This window comes from Mangifera indica, chromosome 10 (assembly GCF_011075055.1).
Source record: "Mangifera indica cultivar Alphonso chromosome 10, CATAS_Mindica_2.1, whole genome shotgun sequence".
Taxonomy (NCBI): domain Eukaryota; kingdom Viridiplantae; phylum Streptophyta; class Magnoliopsida; order Sapindales; family Anacardiaceae; genus Mangifera; species Mangifera indica.
In genome coordinates this window covers 121,337-142,547 of record NC_058146.1, presented here as the reverse complement: position 1 = coordinate 142,547, position 21,211 = coordinate 121,337, and the positions used below count along the sequence as shown (strand labels likewise).

Below are 21,211 nucleotides of genomic sequence, written 5' to 3'. Positions count from 1 at the left end.
CCAGAGGCTTGACATTGGACAGCTATTAACGTCAATACTGAAACTCACAAATCTCATCAATTTCTCTGGATTCAACAATGACCATGGACCAATTTCAAGGTACAAACAAAGAGAAGAGAGACTGTTACATTGGAGCCTCATAAGGATCCGGCCAAACAACACTGTATATATAATAGAACAGGACGTTTTTGTCTATTTGGGAAAAAAATATCAAAATTCTGCAAGGTGAACATGGCACCATCCATTTGAGCCATGCATGCATGGTGCCACATGGCTATACTCAATCGGTGGGTTCATGAGAGCCTCAAATGAGACATCTTATTGTAATGCACCAGACAAGTATAAATACAGTGAGGAGTTTTGTGTATGTGGTAAAGAGGCTCAATAAGATACTGGAGATAAGATTGTAAAGGAGCTGGGACTGTTATCTACCAGAACTTCAACAACAACAACAACAATGGCCTCAGCCTCAGCTTCTCTACCCAAGTCATCTCCCGTTCTTGACAAGTCTGAGTGGATTAAGGGCCAGACCATCCGTCAGCCATCTGTCTCTGTGGTTAGATGCCACCCCAATGCCCCTTCTTCTCTCACCATTCGTGCCAGTTCCTATGCTGATGAGCTTGTCAAAACTGCAGTATGTTTTTCTGTAAATCTTTTTAATGTATGGAGATATCATTGATCTGGTGAAAGGTCGGTCCTAGTCGATTCATAGTCGAACCAATGTACTTTCTAAACAAATATTGAAAGTAATATTAAAAAAGTTTTGCTAATATAATCATTAGATATTAAATCTGAATTACATTTGATCAATGTCGAATTCAACTTAGTAGTTAAGCATCTCCATCTTCACTTACGAGTATTCCCTAGTGTTGCATTGCATACTCGGTCATGGACTCCCAAATTTTCCCAATTACAAGAGTAACTGACAGTGGAACCACGAACTGGGATGGATGGTTCCGACGATTTGACTGCACAACTTTGACGACTTGTTTTAGTTATTATATTACCAGCTGGGTCTGATGTGGGCATTGTTTATATATGTATGGTGTGTACAGAAAACTGTTGCATCTCCAGGGCGTGGAATTTTGGCCATGGATGAGTCAAATGCAACCTGTGGAAAACGTCTTGCCTCAATTGGGCTAGAGAACACTGAGGCCAACCGCCAGGCATACCGTACTCTTCTTGTTTCAGCCCCAGGCCTCGGCCAGTACATCTCCGGTGCCATCCTCTTTGAGGAGACCCTCTACCAATCCACCACTGATGGCAAAAAGATGGTTGATGTTCTGGTTGAGCAAAACATTGTCCCTGGCATCAAAGTCGACAAGGTAAATTAGCAAGCTAATTATGTAATATGAGCTTAAGTTTGTAGAGAATTAGTATATGTAAAATATTAATATAATCTCTGTATTTGAACTCGACTCCCTTAAGTTTTATTTTTGGCTTCCTAGAGATACACACAAATATTGATAATGAAATGATTAATAACAGGGTTTGGTTCCCCTTGCTGGTTCCAATGATGAGTCTTGGTGCCAAGGTCTTGATGGCCTTGCTTCTCGCTCAGCAGCTTACTATCAACAGGGAGCTCGTTTTGCCAAATGGTACGTCATACTTTAATCAAAACCCCATTTGCAAAATTCAAAACTTGGAAATAAATACTTTTTGACAACTTATTTTACTCTTTATAAATAAATGTACTTTTTCTTTCCTCAATATAATTCAACTTTCTTAGCATGATTGTCAATTCGGTTCAAATTCAACCCTTCTCCATTATAGGGGGTGGATGTGATCCGAGTCGGATCAAGAAATACATGCAAATGGTACATCATACTCTGAGCACAAATGGTAGAAATTTTTGGATTAAGTGGTATCCCTCCTTAACATTAATATTGAATCATCCATCTGATTGATCAGGCGTACTGTTGTGAGCATTCCCAATGGCCCATCTGCTTTGGCTGTGAAGGAAGCAGCCTGGGGTCTCGCCCGTTATGCTGCCATTTCTCAAGTAAGACAAAACTTTAACTGCAAATATAAATTGGTGTATATATAGCTATAGAAACATGCAAAATTGAGGCAACTGTGTGACTTGGATGTTGCAGGATAATGGATTGGTCCCAATTGTGGAGCCAGAAATCTTGTTGGATGGTGAGCATGGCATTGACAGGACTTTTGAAGTAGCCCAGAAGGTTTGGGCAGAGGTTTTCTACTACCTGGCTGAGAACAATGTGATGTTTGAAGGAATCCTTCTCAAGCCTAGCATGGTGACCCCTGGTGCTGAATGCAAGGACAAGGCCACACCTCAACAGGTTGCAGACTACACTCTCAAGCTCCTCAAGAGGAGAATCCCACCGGCCGTTCCAGGCATCATGGCAAGTGTCACATACAAATTAAGCTGCTTTCAAGTGTTATTTTGTGAATAGAAAATTTTAATTCTCATGTTTAATTTGCAGTTCTTGTCTGGTGGGCAATCTGAAGTTGAAGCAACGTTGAACTTGAACGCCATGAATCAAGCTCCAAACCCGTGGCACGTGTCATTTTCGTACGCAAGAGCTCTACAAAACACCTGCCTGAAGACATGGGGAGGCAGGGCAGAGAATGTGAAGGCAGCTCAGGAGACACTCCTTGTGCGTGCCAAGGCCAACTCACTTGCTCAGCTTGGCAAGTACACAGGTGAAGGAGAGTCGGAAGAGGCAAAGAAAGGAATGTTTGTGAAGGGCTATGTCTACTAAATTGTTTGAAGCAAAGCTGACGAAGGTAGGAGTCCGGTGATGAAGATGAAGAAGGAAACTGAATGATGATAAGTTCTCTTAGCTCAAATGTGTTAATGCATGGATGGAGACTATTTTTGTTTCATGATGATATTACAATGTACTTTTACCTCTTAATAATAAACTTATTCTTAATGAGGTTAGTTAGTGTGGTATTTGTGACCAATGTTTTAATTTAATAATTGGATTGGGGCTTGACCAAGTGAAAAGTTTGGTATGAATTTTTCTCGATCCTATTGGTTACATTGACAATTAAATTAGAAAAATAACATTTTTTAAAAATAAATATATCACAAATTCATTTTTGGCTTGATAGTGTTTCACCATCCCAGCAAAACTCTCAAGTTGATTGAACTAGTCATTGGATTTCAATCTACCATTCCAATTTGATTTTCTTAAGTGATGAAATCTAATAATGTGTTACCCAATTATCATTGCACCATTGATATGTATATTTGAATCTTCCTCGTTTGAATTCCTTTTTTTTGTGGAATTTTAAATATAAACTTATGAGTTCCAAAAAAAAAAAAAAAAGAGGCAATTAGGGTTGAGGGATTTTTTTAAGGTTAAAGTTATGAACAAAATTGTATTTGATTAAATTATTTAACAATATGCTTGCAAATCTCCCCCTTTGAGGTGAAGTAAATCTCCATAGAATATTTATACAATGCATCTTGCCAATCCGACTTGACAATGGGCTAAGTTGACACATAAGCTGACATAGCTGGAAACTAAAAAGACTTAAAACGCATGACTCACAAAATTATGGATTGTGTCAAGACTAGGCTTTAAGACAAACATACTACGCTAAATGAAGAAAACTTGTGGGCCAAACCAATATGGCAATTAAAAAACTTGCAGAGACTCAACCCAGTAGCTTATGAGTCACACCCCGTTCCTATGAGTTGAAACATGCCTCGGCCTGTCATGGCAGTCCGCACCAAATTAGTTGCTATTTCCCCCCAAAGTTCTCAAAGTCATTTTCATGAAGTTTAAAAATCTAAAGTTTTATTACGTTTACCCCCCTTAGCTTAAAAATCTCACCCTCTCCCCTTTTCCCTCCAAAGTTTAAATGCGTTCTCAAAGTCATACTCATGAGATTTGAAAATTCAAAAGTTTCACTCATCTGTTAAAAATCTCAATTATAATTAAAAGTAAAATCATCATTTAATAAAATATTTTAAAAATCTAAAGTTTTATTACATTTGCCCCCCTTAGCTTGAAAATCTCACAATTCCCCTCCACCTGAAGTTTGAAAAATCAAAATTTTCTCCTTAAGTTTGCAAACTGTCATCGAAGACGACGAAGGCATTGGCTCTCCCTCTTGTCTTAACTCCCTCTATCGATCACTTTTCAACCACTAACAAAACTTATTTCCTCCGACGAAGACGAAGACCACCATCAAAGGCCTTAGACGAAGATGAAATGGATGTTTGATACCTTCAACAGTTGTCTTCATTGAAGGAAATAAGTTCCGTCGATGATTGGGAAGCGATTGACAATTAAAGTTAAAACGAGAGGGAGAGTCAACGCCATTGGAGATTCGCCATCTCCGATGATGGTTTGCAAAGCCTAAAAGGAAAATTTTGATTTTTTAAACTTCAAATGAGAAGAAATTGTAAGATTTTTAAACTGAGAGGATAAAGATAATAAAACTTTAGTTTTTCTATTAAATAACAGTTTTACATTTAATCATAACTGAGAATTTTAACAAATAAATAAAACTTTTGAATTTTTAAATCTCATAATTGTAACTTTGAAAACTCACTTAAACTTGGATGGGTAATAGTCCTTTGGCCAATTAGTTACTGATTTTGTATTTTAATTTTTTTTTCCATAATATTATGCCAATCTCTAAGGTTAGGTACTTAGCTTAAAAAGTAAAAAAAAAAATAGTCTTATCCCGTATTTTTAACTATTATTATTATTTTTAAATCAAAAAGTACTTTTATATCAGTTTTCTATCTTTGATACGATTAACTCCACCCATGCCTAAGACCTAACATACAAGTCAATGCTTGAGATTCGTCTTCTCTCATATTAGTTTACTAATCAATATTAATCAACGAACTAAACTCAGTCTAACTTAGTCTTCTCAACCTTGAATTAAATATTTTAGATTTCAAATTGACTAGCTTGATCTTTCTATTATGTGAAAAATTTATACTAATTAACTTAGAACTAACTAATGAAGTGTTACAATAGTTATTCGATGCAATGATTATAGGTCTAATAATTACACAAAGGTTTACCCATTTGATAAAATCGAACAAGATTCCAAGAAATAAAACGAAAAAAAAAAAACCTTCTTATTTAACCCCATCACTACCCCAGGGTTTACTTGTTTGACAAAATTTGATCGGATTCCCAATCATTAAAACAAAAATAACCCTTTTATTTAAACTAATTTCACTTGAATCCACCACTGCTCCATTATGAACATATATTGTATGTAAAAAGAGTAAGAAAAACAGAAAAAGCAAATCAAGTACCAACAATCTCAAGCTTAAGCTCAACTTTGACAAGCAAGGTGTCAAAATTGGCACCTGCAGGACAATTTATCCAAGGCATTCATTATCAATAATGCCCCTTTAATATTGCTCAATAAAATAGAATATGTCTTTCCAATCATTATCATCAGATTCACTGAAATTATTTTTGGTACAAAGTATCAATGTTGCAGCATATTCACATTACCAGAATAGTGTTAGCCTGATCACTTTTGGCACACAGGTTAAACTTCTCTTTATCTATCCCACTCTTCACAACAAATACGCTTTTAACAGACAGATACTAATCAAGTCAAACATGCAGCAGATTGCTCTTATAAACTTGTTCATGCCATTAACTCAATCTCAGAGCTGAGTTTGGCAGAACATCTGCACCCACAAAGTACAAGGAAGAAAATCATCTCTGCTATTAACACTTTGTTAACACATTCTTCATCTTGGCACCAATATTGACCATTACATATTAGAAACCTCTTTTTATATGAACCACATCATCTAAAAAGGTAGGAAATTAGAAGAAACTCAACTTTATTCCTCATTTTTGGTTTCAGATTGTTAAAGTAAAAATATTTTGGGATCCAATACAGCCATTCTAGAGGAATACCTGTCCAAACTAGCACTCCTGATAATAAGAGGGTTAGCACTGGCCTTTATGAGAGGGCCAAAAAATAAAAAACTCTCAATAGTCCACAGAGACAAGTTAAAAACAGACGATCCCATTTTTCTACTTGATTTTTTATCTATAGTATCTCAAGTAAAGCGCCTCAAAACCTTAACTTTAATAAACTAGAGAAAAATCAATTTCCATTCTAGAAAAATACTAGGGTACCATATCACATCTGCTTCAGTAAATAAAATACCAAAAGTGGCTTTATTTCATGCAACTTTACCATCATATCAAAACTCTCATTTTAGAACTTATCAACATAAATTCTGGTGGCTTTGATTAGATTTTCACTAAATTACAAATACAAGTACTAAATTCCATAAATCTTCTACCGTTATTCTCAACTTGTATAATATCATTAATTAAAAAAAACTATGCACAAAGTTGTGTGCATGCTTGTAACAAATAAGAACTACATGAAAATTTTCTAAAAAAAATATAATGACACTGTTGTATATCATAGTAGTTTCGCCATCCACAGACTACTATATTGATAGAAAAACTTAAGGCTGATATAGATACAACTTATTATAAATATCCAGAATACAAAGCCAAAACAAATTTTAGCCCATGACTCACTGACTTGATGACAAGACTAAGACAAAGACTTAACAAACAAGATGCACATACAAAGCAACTCTAAACCTCCACTGATACAAGGGCAAATATGCATATGGGTTGAACAAGAATTTCATTAGATCTTCCACTCTTCACCCCAGAGGAAGAAATCATCTGATATGTGGCATGCCAAGCAGAGAATTCTGACTTAGATATGTAGACCACCATCACATAACACAATTTAATACAATATAAGAATTTTCCTCTAGAAGTTCAAACTGAAAATCCAATTATTCTAGTAGAGAGAAAACAACAAAGTTATACAATAGGATGAATAACATTACTAGCAATCGTAAGTGTTGGTGTAATTGCCAAGTCTAGCACAAGTAATCATATCAAACACCATACTAACCAAGATGGGATTGTTTAACAATCAGAACACTTCACAAAAGTACAAGCAAATTATATTCACTGAAACCAAATTATTCAAACCACTAAAAATATGTAACAGAATAACGAGAGATGAAACATTTAAACCCAGTATCAATGAGAAATAGGGATTATACCTTGTTCATTTTTCAGGCTCTCTTTTGAAGGATCCAACAGGAACCACCCCAGGTGACTCATGATTACTGCCACTAAGAACATCCATCCCCTGTTCCTTAAACATTAATACAGTAGCAATTTTATCAACTCAAAGTATCAATACAGTATTTAACTTGCAAACAAAAGACAGGCCATAGAGTTTTAAGAATACTGATTAACTTCAGATATCAAAGAACTACCAAAAAAATGGAGTCTCTGGAATACAGATACCTGATTATTTGAAGTTTGCCCACGTTGGGGCCTGGCATTAAGATCAATTAATTTATTGTCCACCATTCCATCACCATCAGCATCACCATCTAGCATTGGAGCAACAGAAGCCCTATGATTTTGCTGGCTCTCTCTTGCCATGAGCTTAAGTGGTTGAATCTGGTCCCTCCTTACTTTACTTGGATCAATGGTTTGAAGTGCTAGCTCCTCCAAACGACCTAGCTTATCCCCTGGAAACTACAACAAACATACCAAACGAAAACCAAAAATGACTTCAATAATACCATTTACAGAATAAGAACAGAAATCCTCCAGTAATAAGACACAAACCTCAACTCTCTGCCTTAACAAAAGATATCTCCCGTGGGTTCTTTTACCACCCACGTGCACAGTCATATCGCATTGCAAGCAGAGTGAACTACCGTCTATCTCACAATAAAAGAAACCTACACACACGTTTCCAAGGGAAAAAAAAAGACAAACAAACTTCAAAACCCTCATACAAAACCTCAAATTTCAATTCTTCACAAACATATAGATCACCAAAAAAAAAAAAAAAACTGCACACCAGGCGCATTCTCACAGATATCACAGCGTGGCACATCACTTGGGTTCGCTAGCCCTACTCTCACGTGTCGACTAGCCAGCTTGTTGCACATATGAACCTACAACAAAAAATTACAACTCGACATGAAAGAGTATTCAAAACGACGGATCTTTGTGTTCATAAGGCCATTGACCAAATCATTTTCAAGAATTTCAGACCAAAAACAAATTATGAAGAATTAAATCATCATTAATTCGAATAATATTTACCTTCTCGTCACAGGACCGGCAAAGAGCGGCTTCGTCAGCTGCACAGAAAAGAATAGCAGCAGCGCTCTCACAAACGTCGCAAAGCGTCCGCATTTTCTTACTCTTTTCAATTCTGTTAACTGTCTACTTGTTCGTTCTTACAACTAACTCATTCCAGTCTACAAAAACGACATCGTTGACAAAGTAAAGAAACTAATGTAAAATTGACCGATTAAGAAGAAGCAAAAGTCTATGGAGAGAAAGAATAGAATTTTTTGGAGAGATTTTTTTTTTTTTGGAAAAGAAAAACAGAAAACAGCGGAGGACCTCTGCAATGGACGCCACCAGAGAAGGAGACGGCGAGTGGATTCTCTTTTGATTTGAGTCTCTCTCAGAAGAACTCTTGAGAAACTAAAGTTTACTCACGCGCTGATCAATGCTTGATGTTTCTACTCGCTGTATTACTTGGGAACGAACCAACGTTTGAAGACTTGGTCCGAGGGTTGACCAGTTTGATTGGTCGTACATTTAGATAAATTGTTCGTATCACTTTATAAAATCAAAATTTTGTATTATATATCAAATATTGTATTATTAGATATATTTTTTTAAAATTAATAAAAATAAAAAATTTGAATTATCAAATTATTAAAAAATATTATAAATATTTTTAAAAGTAATATTATCAAATCATTATTAAAAAAAAAAGGTATGTATAGTAAAATTATTTATATATATTTTATTATATAATATATTTAATATATCAAAGTGTTTTTTATACAATTTAAAATATCTTTTTTTTTACTACAATACTCATTATATATCATATAATATTAATAACTATGATTTATACCTTTCAATATCTCAACCCTTATTTCAAGACTTTTTATCTTCACTTTAAAATAAATCATGTAAATTTGAGTATAATTAATCTAACTGAATTGATTAATAAATCTTTGTATAATAAAATTTAAAAGTATTAAACTATTTTTTATAATTTTATTTTTATTAAATGAACTAATATTTTATAATTTTTTATTAAATGAATTAAATTTATAATTTTTTAAATGTTTTTTATTAAATATATTAAAAAATAATATTATATTTATTTTATTTTAAAAATAATGTGAAACAATAAAGTAAAATTAAGTGCGTGCATTAGTTAAAATGGATGCGAGTAGGGTGTATAATTGCTTACCTGTTAGGTTCGGCTCTATTCCACTTTGTTGGTTGTGAAAATAAGAATTCACGCGATCTTAAAAGCTGTGACAGCCACGTTTAATGGTGGTCAGCTTCTTTGGAAGGTGGGTTCCACTTATCAGGGTGGGGAGTGTGGAAGTGAATGTCTTCGATGGCTTAGCGGTGTTCTACGTTACAGCACTACTGCGTGTGTGGGTTTACCATCACTAAAAATGAGCTTTTTTTTTTTTTGGGGGGGGGGGGGGGGGAGGAGAGGTGTGTGGGTTTACCATCACTAAAAATAATTTATTGAATCATAAGCATAAGTCCAAATAGAATTTTGCTTCATATTATTATAATTATAATATAAATAATAATTTAGCGAAATAATACAATTTTATCATTCAAATATTTACCGTTTAAAGCTCTAATTTAAAGAAATAAATTGTGAAGATTACCCATTTATCCTTCTGACTCTGGAACCTATTTTCATTAATAGAGTAATTTTTTTAAAAATATTTAGTTTGAATTTATCCTTATCTAATAGTAAGAATTATTTTTTCTATAAATTTTGGGTGAAAATAGTGATTTAATCTAACAAGGGATCCATAAATGATTTGAGAAAAATCATAGAAAAAAAAACAAAAAAACTCTACAAAAAATCATTAGCATGCCTTCAAACTCAAGGTAAATTATCTAGTTAGAATTTTAACTTATTCAAGTTCAATGCATATTTGAGTTTAAACTGATTCAAGTCAAATCTACTCTTATTCAAAAGATAAGAGCTTATAGTTTTCTAATACTTTGGGTGAAAATAATAATTTATTCAAATAAAAGGATCCATTATTGATTGAGAAAATTAAGTTTGAGTTAAAACTCAAATCAACTAAAATAGTAAATAATGACATCAAAGAGGATGACAAATCATTTGTGAAGAAATTGAAGAGAAAGAAGAATTGTTAGAGAAAAATAATTTCAATGAAGAATCATTAATAAACCCTCAAACTCATGTCGTATTGTCGATTTAAAGCTAAATTTTAGCCCCATCCATATTCAACATGTTGGAACTCATGATGTCCTGAAACTTTAGATTAAAAATAGTAGTTTACTCAAACAAGGGCGTCTAAAATTGATTTGAGAAAGTGTGGTGGAATCCCACAAAGGCAAGGTAGAATTTGTTAAAATTTAATCAGATTGTGATAAATAAGTCAAAAATAAATAAAAAATGGTGGGTGAACCCACTTTCCCTATTCGCCACTATCTTCAAATATGAAAGCTCCTTTTAACCCATTTTGAGCCACCAATCTAATATCTTTCTTGGCCCACTTTGCTTATTCCATGGCCATTGCTTTATCTCATCCCTTTTGTTTTTCCTTATCATTTCACGCCTGCACAACATCATAAGCTTGTCTCATTCCTTGTACCATGCCATAATGCATGGTGCATGCCACTATGATCTCAAGAAAATAGTACTCTTCTACTATGCTGTTTCAACTTAGTTATAAGTACAAAGAAACAATTAGTTATACCATCTAAGATTAAATATGTTATATACATATATATCAATATGGATTTGAAAGTTTGGATAAAATCTTTTTTTTTTTAGCAATATTATATATATATATATATATATATATATACACACACACATATTTTTATGCATAATTTGATACATAAATGATATATTATTATGTGATTAAATATTATTTTATTTTTAATTTAAAACTATCTAATCATATGATGATATATTATCTATATACATAAATTATATATAAAAAATATATACATATATTTTATTATTTTTTTAAATAATATAAATAAATATTTTTGACAATTTCAATTGTTAATATAACTTTCTTAATATATTATTTGTCTTTAAATCCGATTACCACTTTTTATATCTAAATCATATTGTTATGAGATGATATAATTATATCTTATTTTAATAGGATAACACAATTAGTTCGTTTTTTTGAATGATTATATTCAATGTGTTACGATTTAAATATATCATTTATCTATTACCTATTATCATCCCATTTACTTTGTCCTATAAATATAATATTGTGTAAAGGTTTTGAATCTTCTTTTATATCTTTTTTTATTATTATTATTATTATTATTGTTATTATTAGTATGTCAAATCTACACCAAATAGCTAATAATTCAACCATAGGGGTAAACTTTAAAAAGTTAAACCAAAATTCTTTAATATGATACAGACAGGTGATGGGGATATGAATGAATTCGTGTGTTTTTAATCATTGCACATAAATGATACTCTCATCCTAATTAAGATCAATGAATACGGGTTAAATAGTACAAAGTGGGCAGCCCATGTGTTATTGGGCGGCCCCAAAACTGGACATCACTTACCATTGTGCAGGACAACACTAGTATATAAATTCCCACATACAACCCAGAAGCTCCCTCAGTAACTCTCCTCGATAGCCATCAACCAATCGATTCTAGTTTTGGTTTTTAAATCTTAGAAATTATACAGTTATTAACTTTTGTTCCTTTGACAAAATACCTATTAACTTATTTATATAAATTTATGTGCATTAATAATATTTATTTTATTTATTTTTAATTCAAAATTATTAAATTATGTTATAAAATATTAAAATTTTATGCGAATTCAAAGGCGTAACATGAATGAGAATTGCTCTAACAATGATACATCAGAATTGTGATGGTGCAACTACTACTTTGGTGGTCACAAATCGTGATGGATCATTAATGCACCACTAATCCTTTGTTATTTTGGTAAATGACAAAATTTATCAACTCTGTAATTTCCTCTCATTTGAAGTAATCAGTTGGTTGTAAGGTAGATGAAGTGGGCAGGGCAGTAATTGTTCACCTCAAATGTGTTGTTTCATACCAAATTTAGAGTCCAGTAGGTATAATTTTCAGTTTATTAAGTTTTTTAAATCTTTGCAGTTGAGTAGCACTAGATCTTATTTGAGTTAAGTTAGAATCAATTTAAATATTTAAATTTAAAATAACTTAAATTGAATATATATTTTTTTTCTAAAATTGAGTTAGAACTGGGACTTGTGTATAATTGATCAAACAATTTTACTAGTTTTAAACATTGGATTGTTTTGAACTACAGTTCAATCATTGGTTTTACTGCGTTTCAAGTGCATGTTGATGTCAACATTCTGTTTGCAATATTTTGTTTATAAAAACAATTAGGCTTTGATTATAAAAACATTGCCACTCAGGTTTTAAAACACTGATTCGAACAGATAAAGTTTGTTCATCAAACATGAGAAGATGAAAATGAGGGATGAGAAAGAACAATTCACAATGCAGCAGCAGTCCTCTTCAAATGGTCCAAACCAAAACACTTATTTTGTCAGACACTTTTGCCAAGTGCATTTTGTTTGTGGCTATTAAGCAACAATATTTATTTGATAAATGATATAGTATCAAATAAATTATTATTATTATTATTATTATTATTATTATTATTTTACGGGATAATAACATTTAAAGTATTGACTATTAATTTTTTATTAAAAAAATCAAATTTTATTTTATTCTATTTTGGGATTGAATTTTTAAAATTTCCTCTTAAAAAGACTTTTAAATTAAAATTTGAATAAATATTAATTTATACAATAATGATTACACAATAATATTCATCATTAATATACAAATTAATATTTATTATTAATGAACATACTGTTACATGTTTTTTTTTAAATATATAATTTCATGTAATACAGTTTTTATAATGTAGATTTTATAACAAAAGAATTTGATTTATTGATTAAAATATATTTTAACTATGATTTATATTGAATTTAACACTAATTCCCAATGGGGCTAGCCCATTATTCAAATTTTAAAACAGTGTTCTTGTATATAGAAGAAACTTTGATTTGATTCTCATTATTTTATTGCTTATATTTTTTTCTTTTCTTTTATTATCATTTATTTTTACTTTATGACATTAATCTTATACCTTTTTTATTACTACTTATTAATGTGGCTGTAATTACTATTGAAAATCTATAGTATCATCATATTAATTAATCAGAAATAACGTTAATTATCAACACCGAGACTGTAAATATCCATGGTCATTTTTAGTATTAACCACGATTATTTGCCTCAACAATTAACCATTTATTAAAAATATATTTATAAATAAAACATAAGATAATATCCACCAATTGAATGAACTGGACTTGATCTTGAACCAGCCATTTTGCTTTTAAACCAAATTTGAACTTACTCTTGTTTAGTTAAAACTCAGGATTGAATTAAACCTTAATTATCAATTTTAATGGAAAGCATCTTAATAGTAAAATATTAAACAATCAAACGGTAACGGAGAGGTAATCAAACGGGTGATATTTGGACCCACGTACCTGACAAAGGACGAAAACCACGTGGCGGGAGATGGAAACGATCAATCTCCTTACTTGACGGGCCTAGCTTTCATAATCAGCAGAAAATGAAAGGTCAAATTGTAATTACATTCTCCTCCAAGCAGAAATGGAAGGCCAAAATAGTAATTACATCTCTCCTCCCTCCATACTTATAAGGTGTGCTCGTTCAGAAACTTCAACGACGTTGACGCCGCATCAGATTTTCAGCCAGCCACTCAACGCCACTGTTGGTCCACTACAACGCTCTCCGAGAAAGAAACTTCAGAGAGAGAGAGAGAGAGGGAGCCAACTCTTCTCTCTCGTATCTGAGCTTGTTCTTTTGGATAGATCGGGAGTGTGTGAAATGTATACGCTTATTTTCAGTTTCTCGCTGTTTCATCGGGCACTTTTACTCTTCTTCTACCGTTCTTACCCTTTGTCTTCACTCACATTCTCCTTTTAGTCCTTCCTTTTACCCTTGTTCCATGCGTAAAAGCGCTGTTTTGCTGGAAACTCGCTTCGTATGTTGCTCTTCCATGAACTCCTTAAAAAGTCTGCTGAATTAACTGATTTTCCTCTTTTTTTTTTAAAATTTAAATTTCAAAATGATTTGATATTTGAAGTCTTGAAGGTAGATTTTAATAGGAGTTATGTCTAGGATTTGTTGTATATTTTTTTTTGTAAAATAGTATACCGTTATCTATTTAATTTTTTTCATGTTAAAACGTTCGAATCCTTGAGATTCGGGATCATTGAAAGCATTTAAATGTTGGTGTTTTTGTTGATTTCAAATCAGAACAGGCAGCTAAAAACCGTGACGGTTTGTTGGACAGAATAAAATCTCTGACTATGTGTATTTGTAACTTTTATCAGAACTGCATTGCAGAGACCCATGTTTATTAGCGGTTTATTACAGGTAAATGTCTATGTATTTTATTTGGAGGTTCTTTGTTACTTGGTTTTCAAGCATGGTTGGTTGCTACTGCGGAAAGTTCACTGTTATGACAATGCAATTGATAGTTTTTTAAGTAAAGAATATGAATGATTTTGTTTTTGATGTATAAAGCTAAGGACTAAAGTTTAAACTGAAACTTTCGATCTTAAATCTTAACTTCCTCATGATTATTGACTAATGTTTGTTTTGTTTTGTATATTTGTTTATCAGTGGTAGGTTGGTTCAACTTTATTTTTTTTTAAATATTTTTAAAAATGACATTTTCTGGTTTAAAACCCATGATTAATTTTTGTTGTTGATTTAACCTGTATTTAAGCTTTTTATACTTCTGGTTTACTATCTTTTTGTTGGTGGGTAATACCCATGATTGGTTTCTGCAGGTACCTGGTAGTGAGAGGTTGGGGCTTACTTATTTTTGGCAAGTGCAACAGCCTTGTTTTTTTCAATCATATCTAAATAGTCTTGCGGTTTGGGAAAGCAAGAGTGACTGTGAGTGTTTGACTTGATTGTTGAGTTCAATTTTTGTTTTTGGAGATTTGTGTAGAATGGATTTGCTGTGAGTAAATCTTTGGTGGAAGTGGGTTGGAGAAGAAAGAAGAAAGGTGAAGTGTGAAAAATGGGGGCTGTTAGTGGGGAAGAAGTTATGAAGATGGAGAAGATGCAAATGCCAAATAGCCATGAGGAGAAGATTCTTGTTTTGGTGAGGTTGAGACCTTTGAGTGAGAAAGAGGTTGTTGCAAATGAAGTAGTTGACTGGGAATGCATCAATGATACCACCATCTTATATCGGAACACCCTCCGTGAGGGTTCTACATTTCCATCGGCCTATACGTTTGGTAAGAAATATGTTCAGAATTTCCTTGTTATGGCATCTGCATCCATTGTTTGTTGTCTTAAATCTCAATTAATAATTTCATTATAGTGATGTGGATTAGGCTTTCAATTAATTTGTGGTACACCTTAGACAACCTTTTCTATTCTTGGGAGAAAGTTTTGTACGCTTGTATCTAAATTTTAGGAGTCTTGGAATTTCTTACCACCATCTTTTTAGGGATACCATACAAATTAGTAAACCCTAAGGCCTTTCCTCTCAATTTATATCTTATGATACTACATGTGTTACTAGAGTAGGGGATGATTATGCATCATACACCAGCTACTTCAATTATGTAGTTAAATCTCTCCATCCCCAACCGCGCCCCACCCCCCCCCCAAAAAAAAAAAAAAAAGAGAGAGAGAAATATATTTAAATTTGGAAGCATTTGTCATAAAAAGATTTTTTACTAGATTTGCATTGGTCTAGATTGTTCATTCTGTTTTTCCTTTGTTCTTTTACTGTTGATAGACAGAGTATTTCATGACGACTGTCCTACGAAACAAGTGTATGAAGATGGAGCCAAGTCAATAGCTCTTTCAGTTGTTAGTGGTATTAACAGTAAGTATGGCATTGGTATTGTAATATCTTTTTCTTTTTGGGTTCCTCAATTCTTAGTGACGTGACAAGAAAAAAATTGTTCAATAAAACTTTGTTCTCCAGCGAGTATTTTTGCATATGGTCAAACAAGCAGCGGAAAGACATATACCATGACTGGAATAACTGAACACACTGTAGCTGATATATTTGACTATATACACGGGGTAATAAACTTTCTAATAGTATTCTGGGTTCTATTTTTCACCATTAAATTTCTTCATTAATACTTTTGAATGGTTATGTAATTGCAGCATGAAGAAAGAGCATTTGTTTTGAAATTCTCAGCAATTGAGATCTACAATGAATCAATTAGAGATCTCCTTGGCAATGATAATGCTTCACTTAGGCTGCTAGATGATCCAGAGGTGACTGTTATTGTCCTTATTAGTTTTATGTAATGAGTGCTAGATTATCACTGGTAAATTCTCATTTTCAACAGAGAGGAACTATCTTGGAAAAAGTCACAGAACAAACTCTGAAGGACTGGAACCATTTAAAGGAACTCCTTTCTGCTTGTGAAGGTAAAGCATCTTATAAACTCCATTATTATTGGATGATGTGGTAGCTTATTTAATTATTGTTTCCTGCCAGCTCAAAGACGGATAGGGGAGACCTTACTGAATGAGAAAAGCTCCAGATCTCACCAAATTATTAGATTGGTTTGCCTTGGCCTCTTTTCTTGTTTCTGGTTTTAGTAGTTGTTAACACATACTTTATTTCAATGCTTTAGGATGTTTCAACTTTACCTTTGCATATTAATTTGTGTAGACAATTGAAAGTTCTGCTCGAGAGTTCTTAGGGAAAGAAAATTCAACAACCCTTTCTGCCAGTGTGGTATGGACCATTAAATCAATGGAGTAACCTTTGTTTCTAACTTTGACAACAATTAGGTAACTTATGTAGAGTTGATTTTGTTTGCAGAACTTTATTGATTTGGCGGGGAGTGAGCGTGCATCTCAGGCATTGTCAACTGGGGCAAGATTGAAAGAAGGTTGCCACATAAACCGTAGTTTACTGACTCTGAGCACGGTCATTCGTAAGCTAAGGTTGGTTGAGTTCAATCATTAGTCAGAAATATGAAAATTGTTGTGGCCAATGTTTTTGATATAGTTTAGTGGTGGTTCACTTGATTTCACTTTCTGACGAGCTAATACCCTTATTCAATAAAAGCTCATTAAAAATGCTAACCGCAAAGAAATTTCAGGATTTGTTCTGGATGTCATTAGCAGTAATGATACCTCGAGAACTTTTCTAAATGCAAAACATCGAGATGGAACTTTTGTGTTCACTTTTTAAAATAATGGACTTCATAAAGTTATTTGAATTATTGTAATGAGCCAAGTCAAAAACTGAGCTATTTCAGTTTTTCTCTACTAAGTTGATAAGAATTGAAACTGAGTTATAGCTTGAAAAACAAAGCTCGAGCCTATTTCTGAACATTTTAATAAAAGTTTAAGCTTGGCGCAAAAATTGCTTTGATTAGATTAACTGATTATATTTCTGCATTGAGCGCTCCAAAGAGTCCTCTTTGCCATTATTATTCCATTTTTTGTTCCTCTGAAGATTTTTACAGAAGAGGTTAATAATTTAACATACTAATCAATATGGTTCAATGATAAATGCAGTAAAGGAAGACATGGACACATAAATTATAGGGACTCTAAGTTGACACGCCTACTTCAGCCTTGCTTGGGTGGTAATGCTAGAACTGCCATTATATGCACTTTGAGTCCTGCTCGCAGTCATATTGAGCAAACTAGAAACACTCTTTTGTTTGCTTGCTGTGCCAAGGAAGTTACTACTAAAGCACAGGTTAATGTGGTCATGTCTGATAAGGCATTGGTTAAGCATTTGCAAAAAGAGTTGGCTAGACTGGAAAGTGAGTTGAGAAGTCCAGCCCCCATTTCATCAAGTTGTGATTTACCTGCATTACTGAGAAAGAAAGATCTTCAGATCCAGAAGGTTTGTGCACTCCTTTTTGAAGTATTCATCAAACATAAGCCTTGTCATAAAGCACATGGTTAATGGACATAGTTTAGAAGTAACATTATAAAATTTGAACTTCTTTCAATTGAATTGGTCATATAAATGACTGGGTTTTCAATTATAGGTATTATTTTGCAACAGTTATGTATATTGCCAGATATCTAGTTCTACCAATTTACACAATACATAATCAGCTGCCCTCGTCGGAGCTGTAAGCGTAGATTTTTCTCTTTGATTGGCTATACAACTGAAAAGGACCTGAGGTCATATTTATAGTGTAGGATGATCTGTATACACTGGTTCAAAAATGATTGAGGCAGGCCTTACACATATTTTAGTACATATTTGCTGATATATATTTGGTTTTACTTCATGCAGATGGAGAAGGAGATTAAGGAGTTGACTAAGCAACGAGATCTTGCTCAATCTCGGGTTGAGGATTTGCTCAGAATGGTTGTGCATGATCAAGACATGAGACAAGAGGTTTATGTCAATGCTCAATTACTGTAGCATCTCATTATACACAAACTAATGTTGCACTAGTAACTTGTTTTTTCCTTTTCATGTTTAGGCTGCTATCAATCATCATCCAAAGCACCAAGTAGATGGTACACGGGAAGATTCCATATCAGAGTCATCAGGTGTAGCTTATTTGAATCATATGGATGTAGGGGCAAAAAGGTCGAATGGAACTCATTATTATGACACAGAGAGTGGGAGTAATTCTGATGATCTGTATCACCAGGAAAACACTGAAAGTCATTCTTTTTCTGATTGTACATCTTCACCACTTTTGATTGAAAAGAATTTTGTAAGATCCCATTCAGGTAATGTTTTAGATGAGAATGCAAATATAACTCTTGAAGATTCTGATGAGTACTGCAAGGAAGTTCAATGTATCGAGATGGAAAGGACAACTGGGGATAAAAATGAATCCCGTAGATTATCAAATACAGACAATGAGGGACTGCTAGCCTTGACATATGAAAATGGGGATGCGACAGGTCAGGAAATAACATCAAACGCTGCATTGAAGCAGAGATTGAATAATGTACAAAAGACCATTGATTCTCTTATCAGTCACCCTGATCTTAGCGAAAAATCTCCAATGTCCTTGGCAGCAGATATGTCAAGTTCCAGAAACCTGACACTAATGAGGAGCTGGAGTTGTAGAGCGAATCTCATGGCCGACTCATCTACTCCTGGCCTTAAGAATGGAGAACAAATTGAGAGCACTCCACCCAATGGGATGGAGAGAAACTTTCTTGGAAGACCAGAAGGCTTCCGAAGAAAATTTTCACTATTTAATCATGGTAAAAACAATGCATGTTTATTAAGAAATGATTCTTCATCTTCTTTGGAGACAGCTTCCATCAAAACCTCAGCAGATGAGGATATCACTAGCATTCATACTTTTGTTGCAGGATTGAAGAAAATGGCCAAAAATCAGGTGACATCTTTTTACTTGTATCTTTTTGCGTGACATCTTTTTACTTATATCTTTTTGCAAGAATTTTACCATTGTCAGTAGGCCAGTGTCACTTGTGAATTTGATTCCTCTGATACTTGTCAATACATACTCTACTTGTGCATTCTAGGTTCAGGAGACAGGACTAAAAGCTGATGACTTTGAAAAGAATGTGAAAGATGTAGGATTGGATCCAATGCATGAAGCATTGGCAACTGACGATTGGCCGTTGGTATTTGAGAGCCAGCAAAGAGCTATATTTGAACTTTGGCAAAGTTGCAATGTTTCATTGATCCACAGAACATATTTCTTTCTGCTCTTTAAAGGTGATCCATCAGATTCTGTTTACATGGAGGTAGAGCATCGGAGACTTTCCTTCCTCAAGGAAACATTTTCTCAGGGAAATCAGGCTTTGGTAGATGGTCGAACCCTTACTTTTGGTTCAAGGTTATTTTCTACCCTTTCATGCAGGATTGCATTCTGGATTTGCATAACATAAGTGTCATAAATGTCAAAAACTTTGTTCCCAGTTCCTTGTAAGTGCACATATTCAAAATATCCATGGAGTTTATTTGCTTGATAATATCTGACAAAACCTTGAGATCCTGATCCTGAATCCTGAGAGTTTGGAATGAAAAGGTGTATTTTGTCAGTCTTTGCATGCGTCTTTTCTTTTCGGTTAGCATTTTATATATGAAAAGCTGTCATGGTAGATGGTTTGGTTGGATTCCAGTCAACTACTACAAAAATTTAGACACATAAATTTACACTGTTTTTTGGCAGTTTGAAGGCTCTTTGTTGTGAGAGAGAGACGCTGAGCAAGCTGATGCGTAAAAGGCTTTCAGAAGAAGAGAGGACAAAACTCTTTGAGAGGTGGAATATCAGATTGGACTCAAAGCGTAGAAGGCTACAGCTGGCCAATCTATTGTGGAGTGACACAAAGGATATGAACCACGTCAAAGAGAGTGCAGCCGTTGTGGCAATGCTGATCAGGTTCGTAGAGCAGGGGCAAGCAGTCAAGGAAATGGCTGGACTTAGCTTCACACCCCCAGTCACAAGGCGTAGATCGATTGTGTGGAAAAACCGCATGGCATCCCTTCTGTAAGCTTGTGTTTATCCAATATGTATACAGCTAATTGAGAGAATCTGTTGAATTAGGTAGGTCTAATAGCATTCTTTTGATGAGTGAAGTTGTTACTGATTTGTGCCTATGGACTATGGTGATCTAGTGCCGTGTAATCCTTTCATTATTGGTTTTAGTAAAATGGCTTTCTGGGTTTGGTTAATTCTTAATTTTCAGAATTCGTTGGATAATTGCTAAACTGAATCCATAGCAAGGCCTGGTGGCCAACTGGGCCAGATCGCAGAGTCTTTCCGATCAAACCTGATGCTGTGCTTGCTCCAACACCCTACAAATGGCTATGGTCATGTGTGCACTAGACCTTTTTTACTTGAAGAGATTCGCATGGCTCTCATCGATCTTTCCCATAGCCAGTGTTGTCATATTGGAATTTGTCTCATTAACAATTCTTTATTTGATTTAACAAGTTGATACAATTCACCAAACAAATTGAGGTTAATCTTAAATAAATAAATAATTTTATATTCAAGTTCAAATTTTACTCAAATTCACTTCAAGACTATAATTCA

General features: G+C 33.7%; 3 protein-coding genes across 18 annotated transcripts; 2 read left to right on the top strand and 1 right to left on the bottom strand.

The window, feature by feature from the left end:
• The first annotated feature begins 352 nt into the window (after positions 1-352).
• Positions 353-2,908, top strand: LOC123228420 (fructose-bisphosphate aldolase 1, chloroplastic). Its single transcript, XM_044653847.1, has 6 exons — positions 353-634; positions 1,056-1,325; positions 1,489-1,598; positions 1,912-2,002; positions 2,097-2,366; positions 2,448-2,908. The coding sequence occupies exons 1-6, from the start codon at positions 458-460 to the stop codon at positions 2,724-2,726; spliced, it is 1,197 nt and encodes a 398-aa protein (XP_044509782.1). The 5' UTR covers positions 353-457; the 3' UTR covers positions 2,727-2,908.
• A 2,462-nt stretch (positions 2,909-5,370) lies between these two features.
• LOC123228144 (B-box zinc finger protein 19-like) lies at positions 5,371-8,584 on the bottom strand. Of its 10 annotated transcripts, none has more exons than XM_044653410.1 (7): positions 8,439-8,584; positions 8,133-8,290; positions 7,900-7,981; positions 7,647-7,762; positions 7,317-7,553; positions 7,067-7,161; positions 6,433-6,674 (listed from the first exon to the last, which is right to left on the bottom strand). In XM_044653410.1, exons 2-6 carry the CDS (start codon positions 8,223-8,225, stop codon positions 7,072-7,074), a joined length of 618 nt encoding a protein of 205 aa, XP_044509345.1. In that variant the 5' UTR covers positions 8,226-8,290; positions 8,439-8,584; the 3' UTR covers positions 6,433-6,674; positions 7,067-7,071. The 10 variants fall into 10 exon arrangements, with proteins under 10 accessions (XP_044509343.1, XP_044509339.1, XP_044509345.1 ...); XM_044653401.1 differs by having other exon boundaries at positions 7,885-7,981; positions 8,439-8,583; XM_044653408.1 differs by lacking the exon at positions 6,433-6,674 and adding an exon at positions 5,371-5,644 and having other exon boundaries at positions 7,067-7,155; positions 7,885-7,981; positions 8,133-8,505.
• Positions 8,585-13,832: 5,248 nt separating this feature from the next.
• Positions 13,833-20,847, top strand: LOC123227089 (kinesin-like protein KIN-7E). 7 transcript variants are annotated; one of them, XM_044651733.1, is made up of 15 exons: positions 13,833-14,594; positions 15,014-15,469; positions 15,979-16,068; positions 16,171-16,271; positions 16,359-16,472; positions 16,547-16,628; positions 16,699-16,766; positions 16,876-16,941; positions 17,029-17,153; positions 17,733-18,069; positions 18,472-18,576; positions 18,665-19,406; positions 19,518-19,543; positions 19,692-20,008; positions 20,345-20,847. In XM_044651733.1, exons 2-15 carry the CDS (start codon positions 15,250-15,252, stop codon positions 20,664-20,666), a joined length of 2,715 nt encoding a protein of 904 aa, XP_044507668.1. In that variant the 5' UTR covers positions 13,833-14,594; positions 15,014-15,249; the 3' UTR covers positions 20,667-20,847. The 7 variants fall into 7 exon arrangements, with proteins under 7 accessions (XP_044507668.1, XP_044507666.1, XP_044507664.1 ...); XM_044651731.1 differs by having other exon boundaries at positions 13,834-14,199; positions 14,552-14,594; positions 18,665-19,543; XM_044651729.1 differs by having other exon boundaries at positions 13,834-14,199; positions 14,480-14,594; positions 18,665-19,543.
• The last annotated feature ends 364 nt before the right edge of the window (positions 20,848-21,211 follow it).

Coding starts and splice junctions, on each gene's coding strand:
- LOC123228420 (XM_044653847.1), top strand. CDS start 458: ATGGCCTCAGCCTCAGCTTCTCTACCCAAGTCATCTCCCGTTCTTGAC. Junction 1,326..1,488: donor CTGGCATCAAAGTCGACAAG/GTAAATTAGCAA, acceptor GATTAATAACAG/GGTTTGGTTCCCCTTGCTGG. Junction 2,367..2,447: donor CGGCCGTTCCAGGCATCATG/GCAAGTGTCACA, acceptor TTTAATTTGCAG/TTCTTGTCTGGTGGGCAATC.
- LOC123228144 (XM_044653401.1), bottom strand. CDS start 8,225: ATGCGGACGCTTTGCGACGTTTGTGAGAGCGCTGCTGCTATTCTTTTC. Junction 7,982..8,132: donor GCCGGTCCTGTGACGAGAAG/GTAAATATTATT, acceptor TTTTTGTTGTAG/GTTCATATGTGCAACAAGCT. Junction 7,763..7,884: donor TATCTGTGAGAATGCGCCTG/GTGTGCAGTTTT, acceptor ACGTGTGTGTAG/GTTTCTTTTATTGTGAGATA.
- LOC123227089 (XM_044651731.1), top strand. CDS start 15,250: ATGGGGGCTGTTAGTGGGGAAGAAGTTATGAAGATGGAGAAGATGCAA. Junction 16,272..16,358: donor TATTTGACTATATACACGGG/GTAATAAACTTT, acceptor ATGTAATTGCAG/CATGAAGAAAGAGCATTTGT. Junction 19,544..19,691: donor AGAAAATGGCCAAAAATCAG/GTGACATCTTTT, acceptor TGTGCATTCTAG/GTTCAGGAGACAGGACTAAA.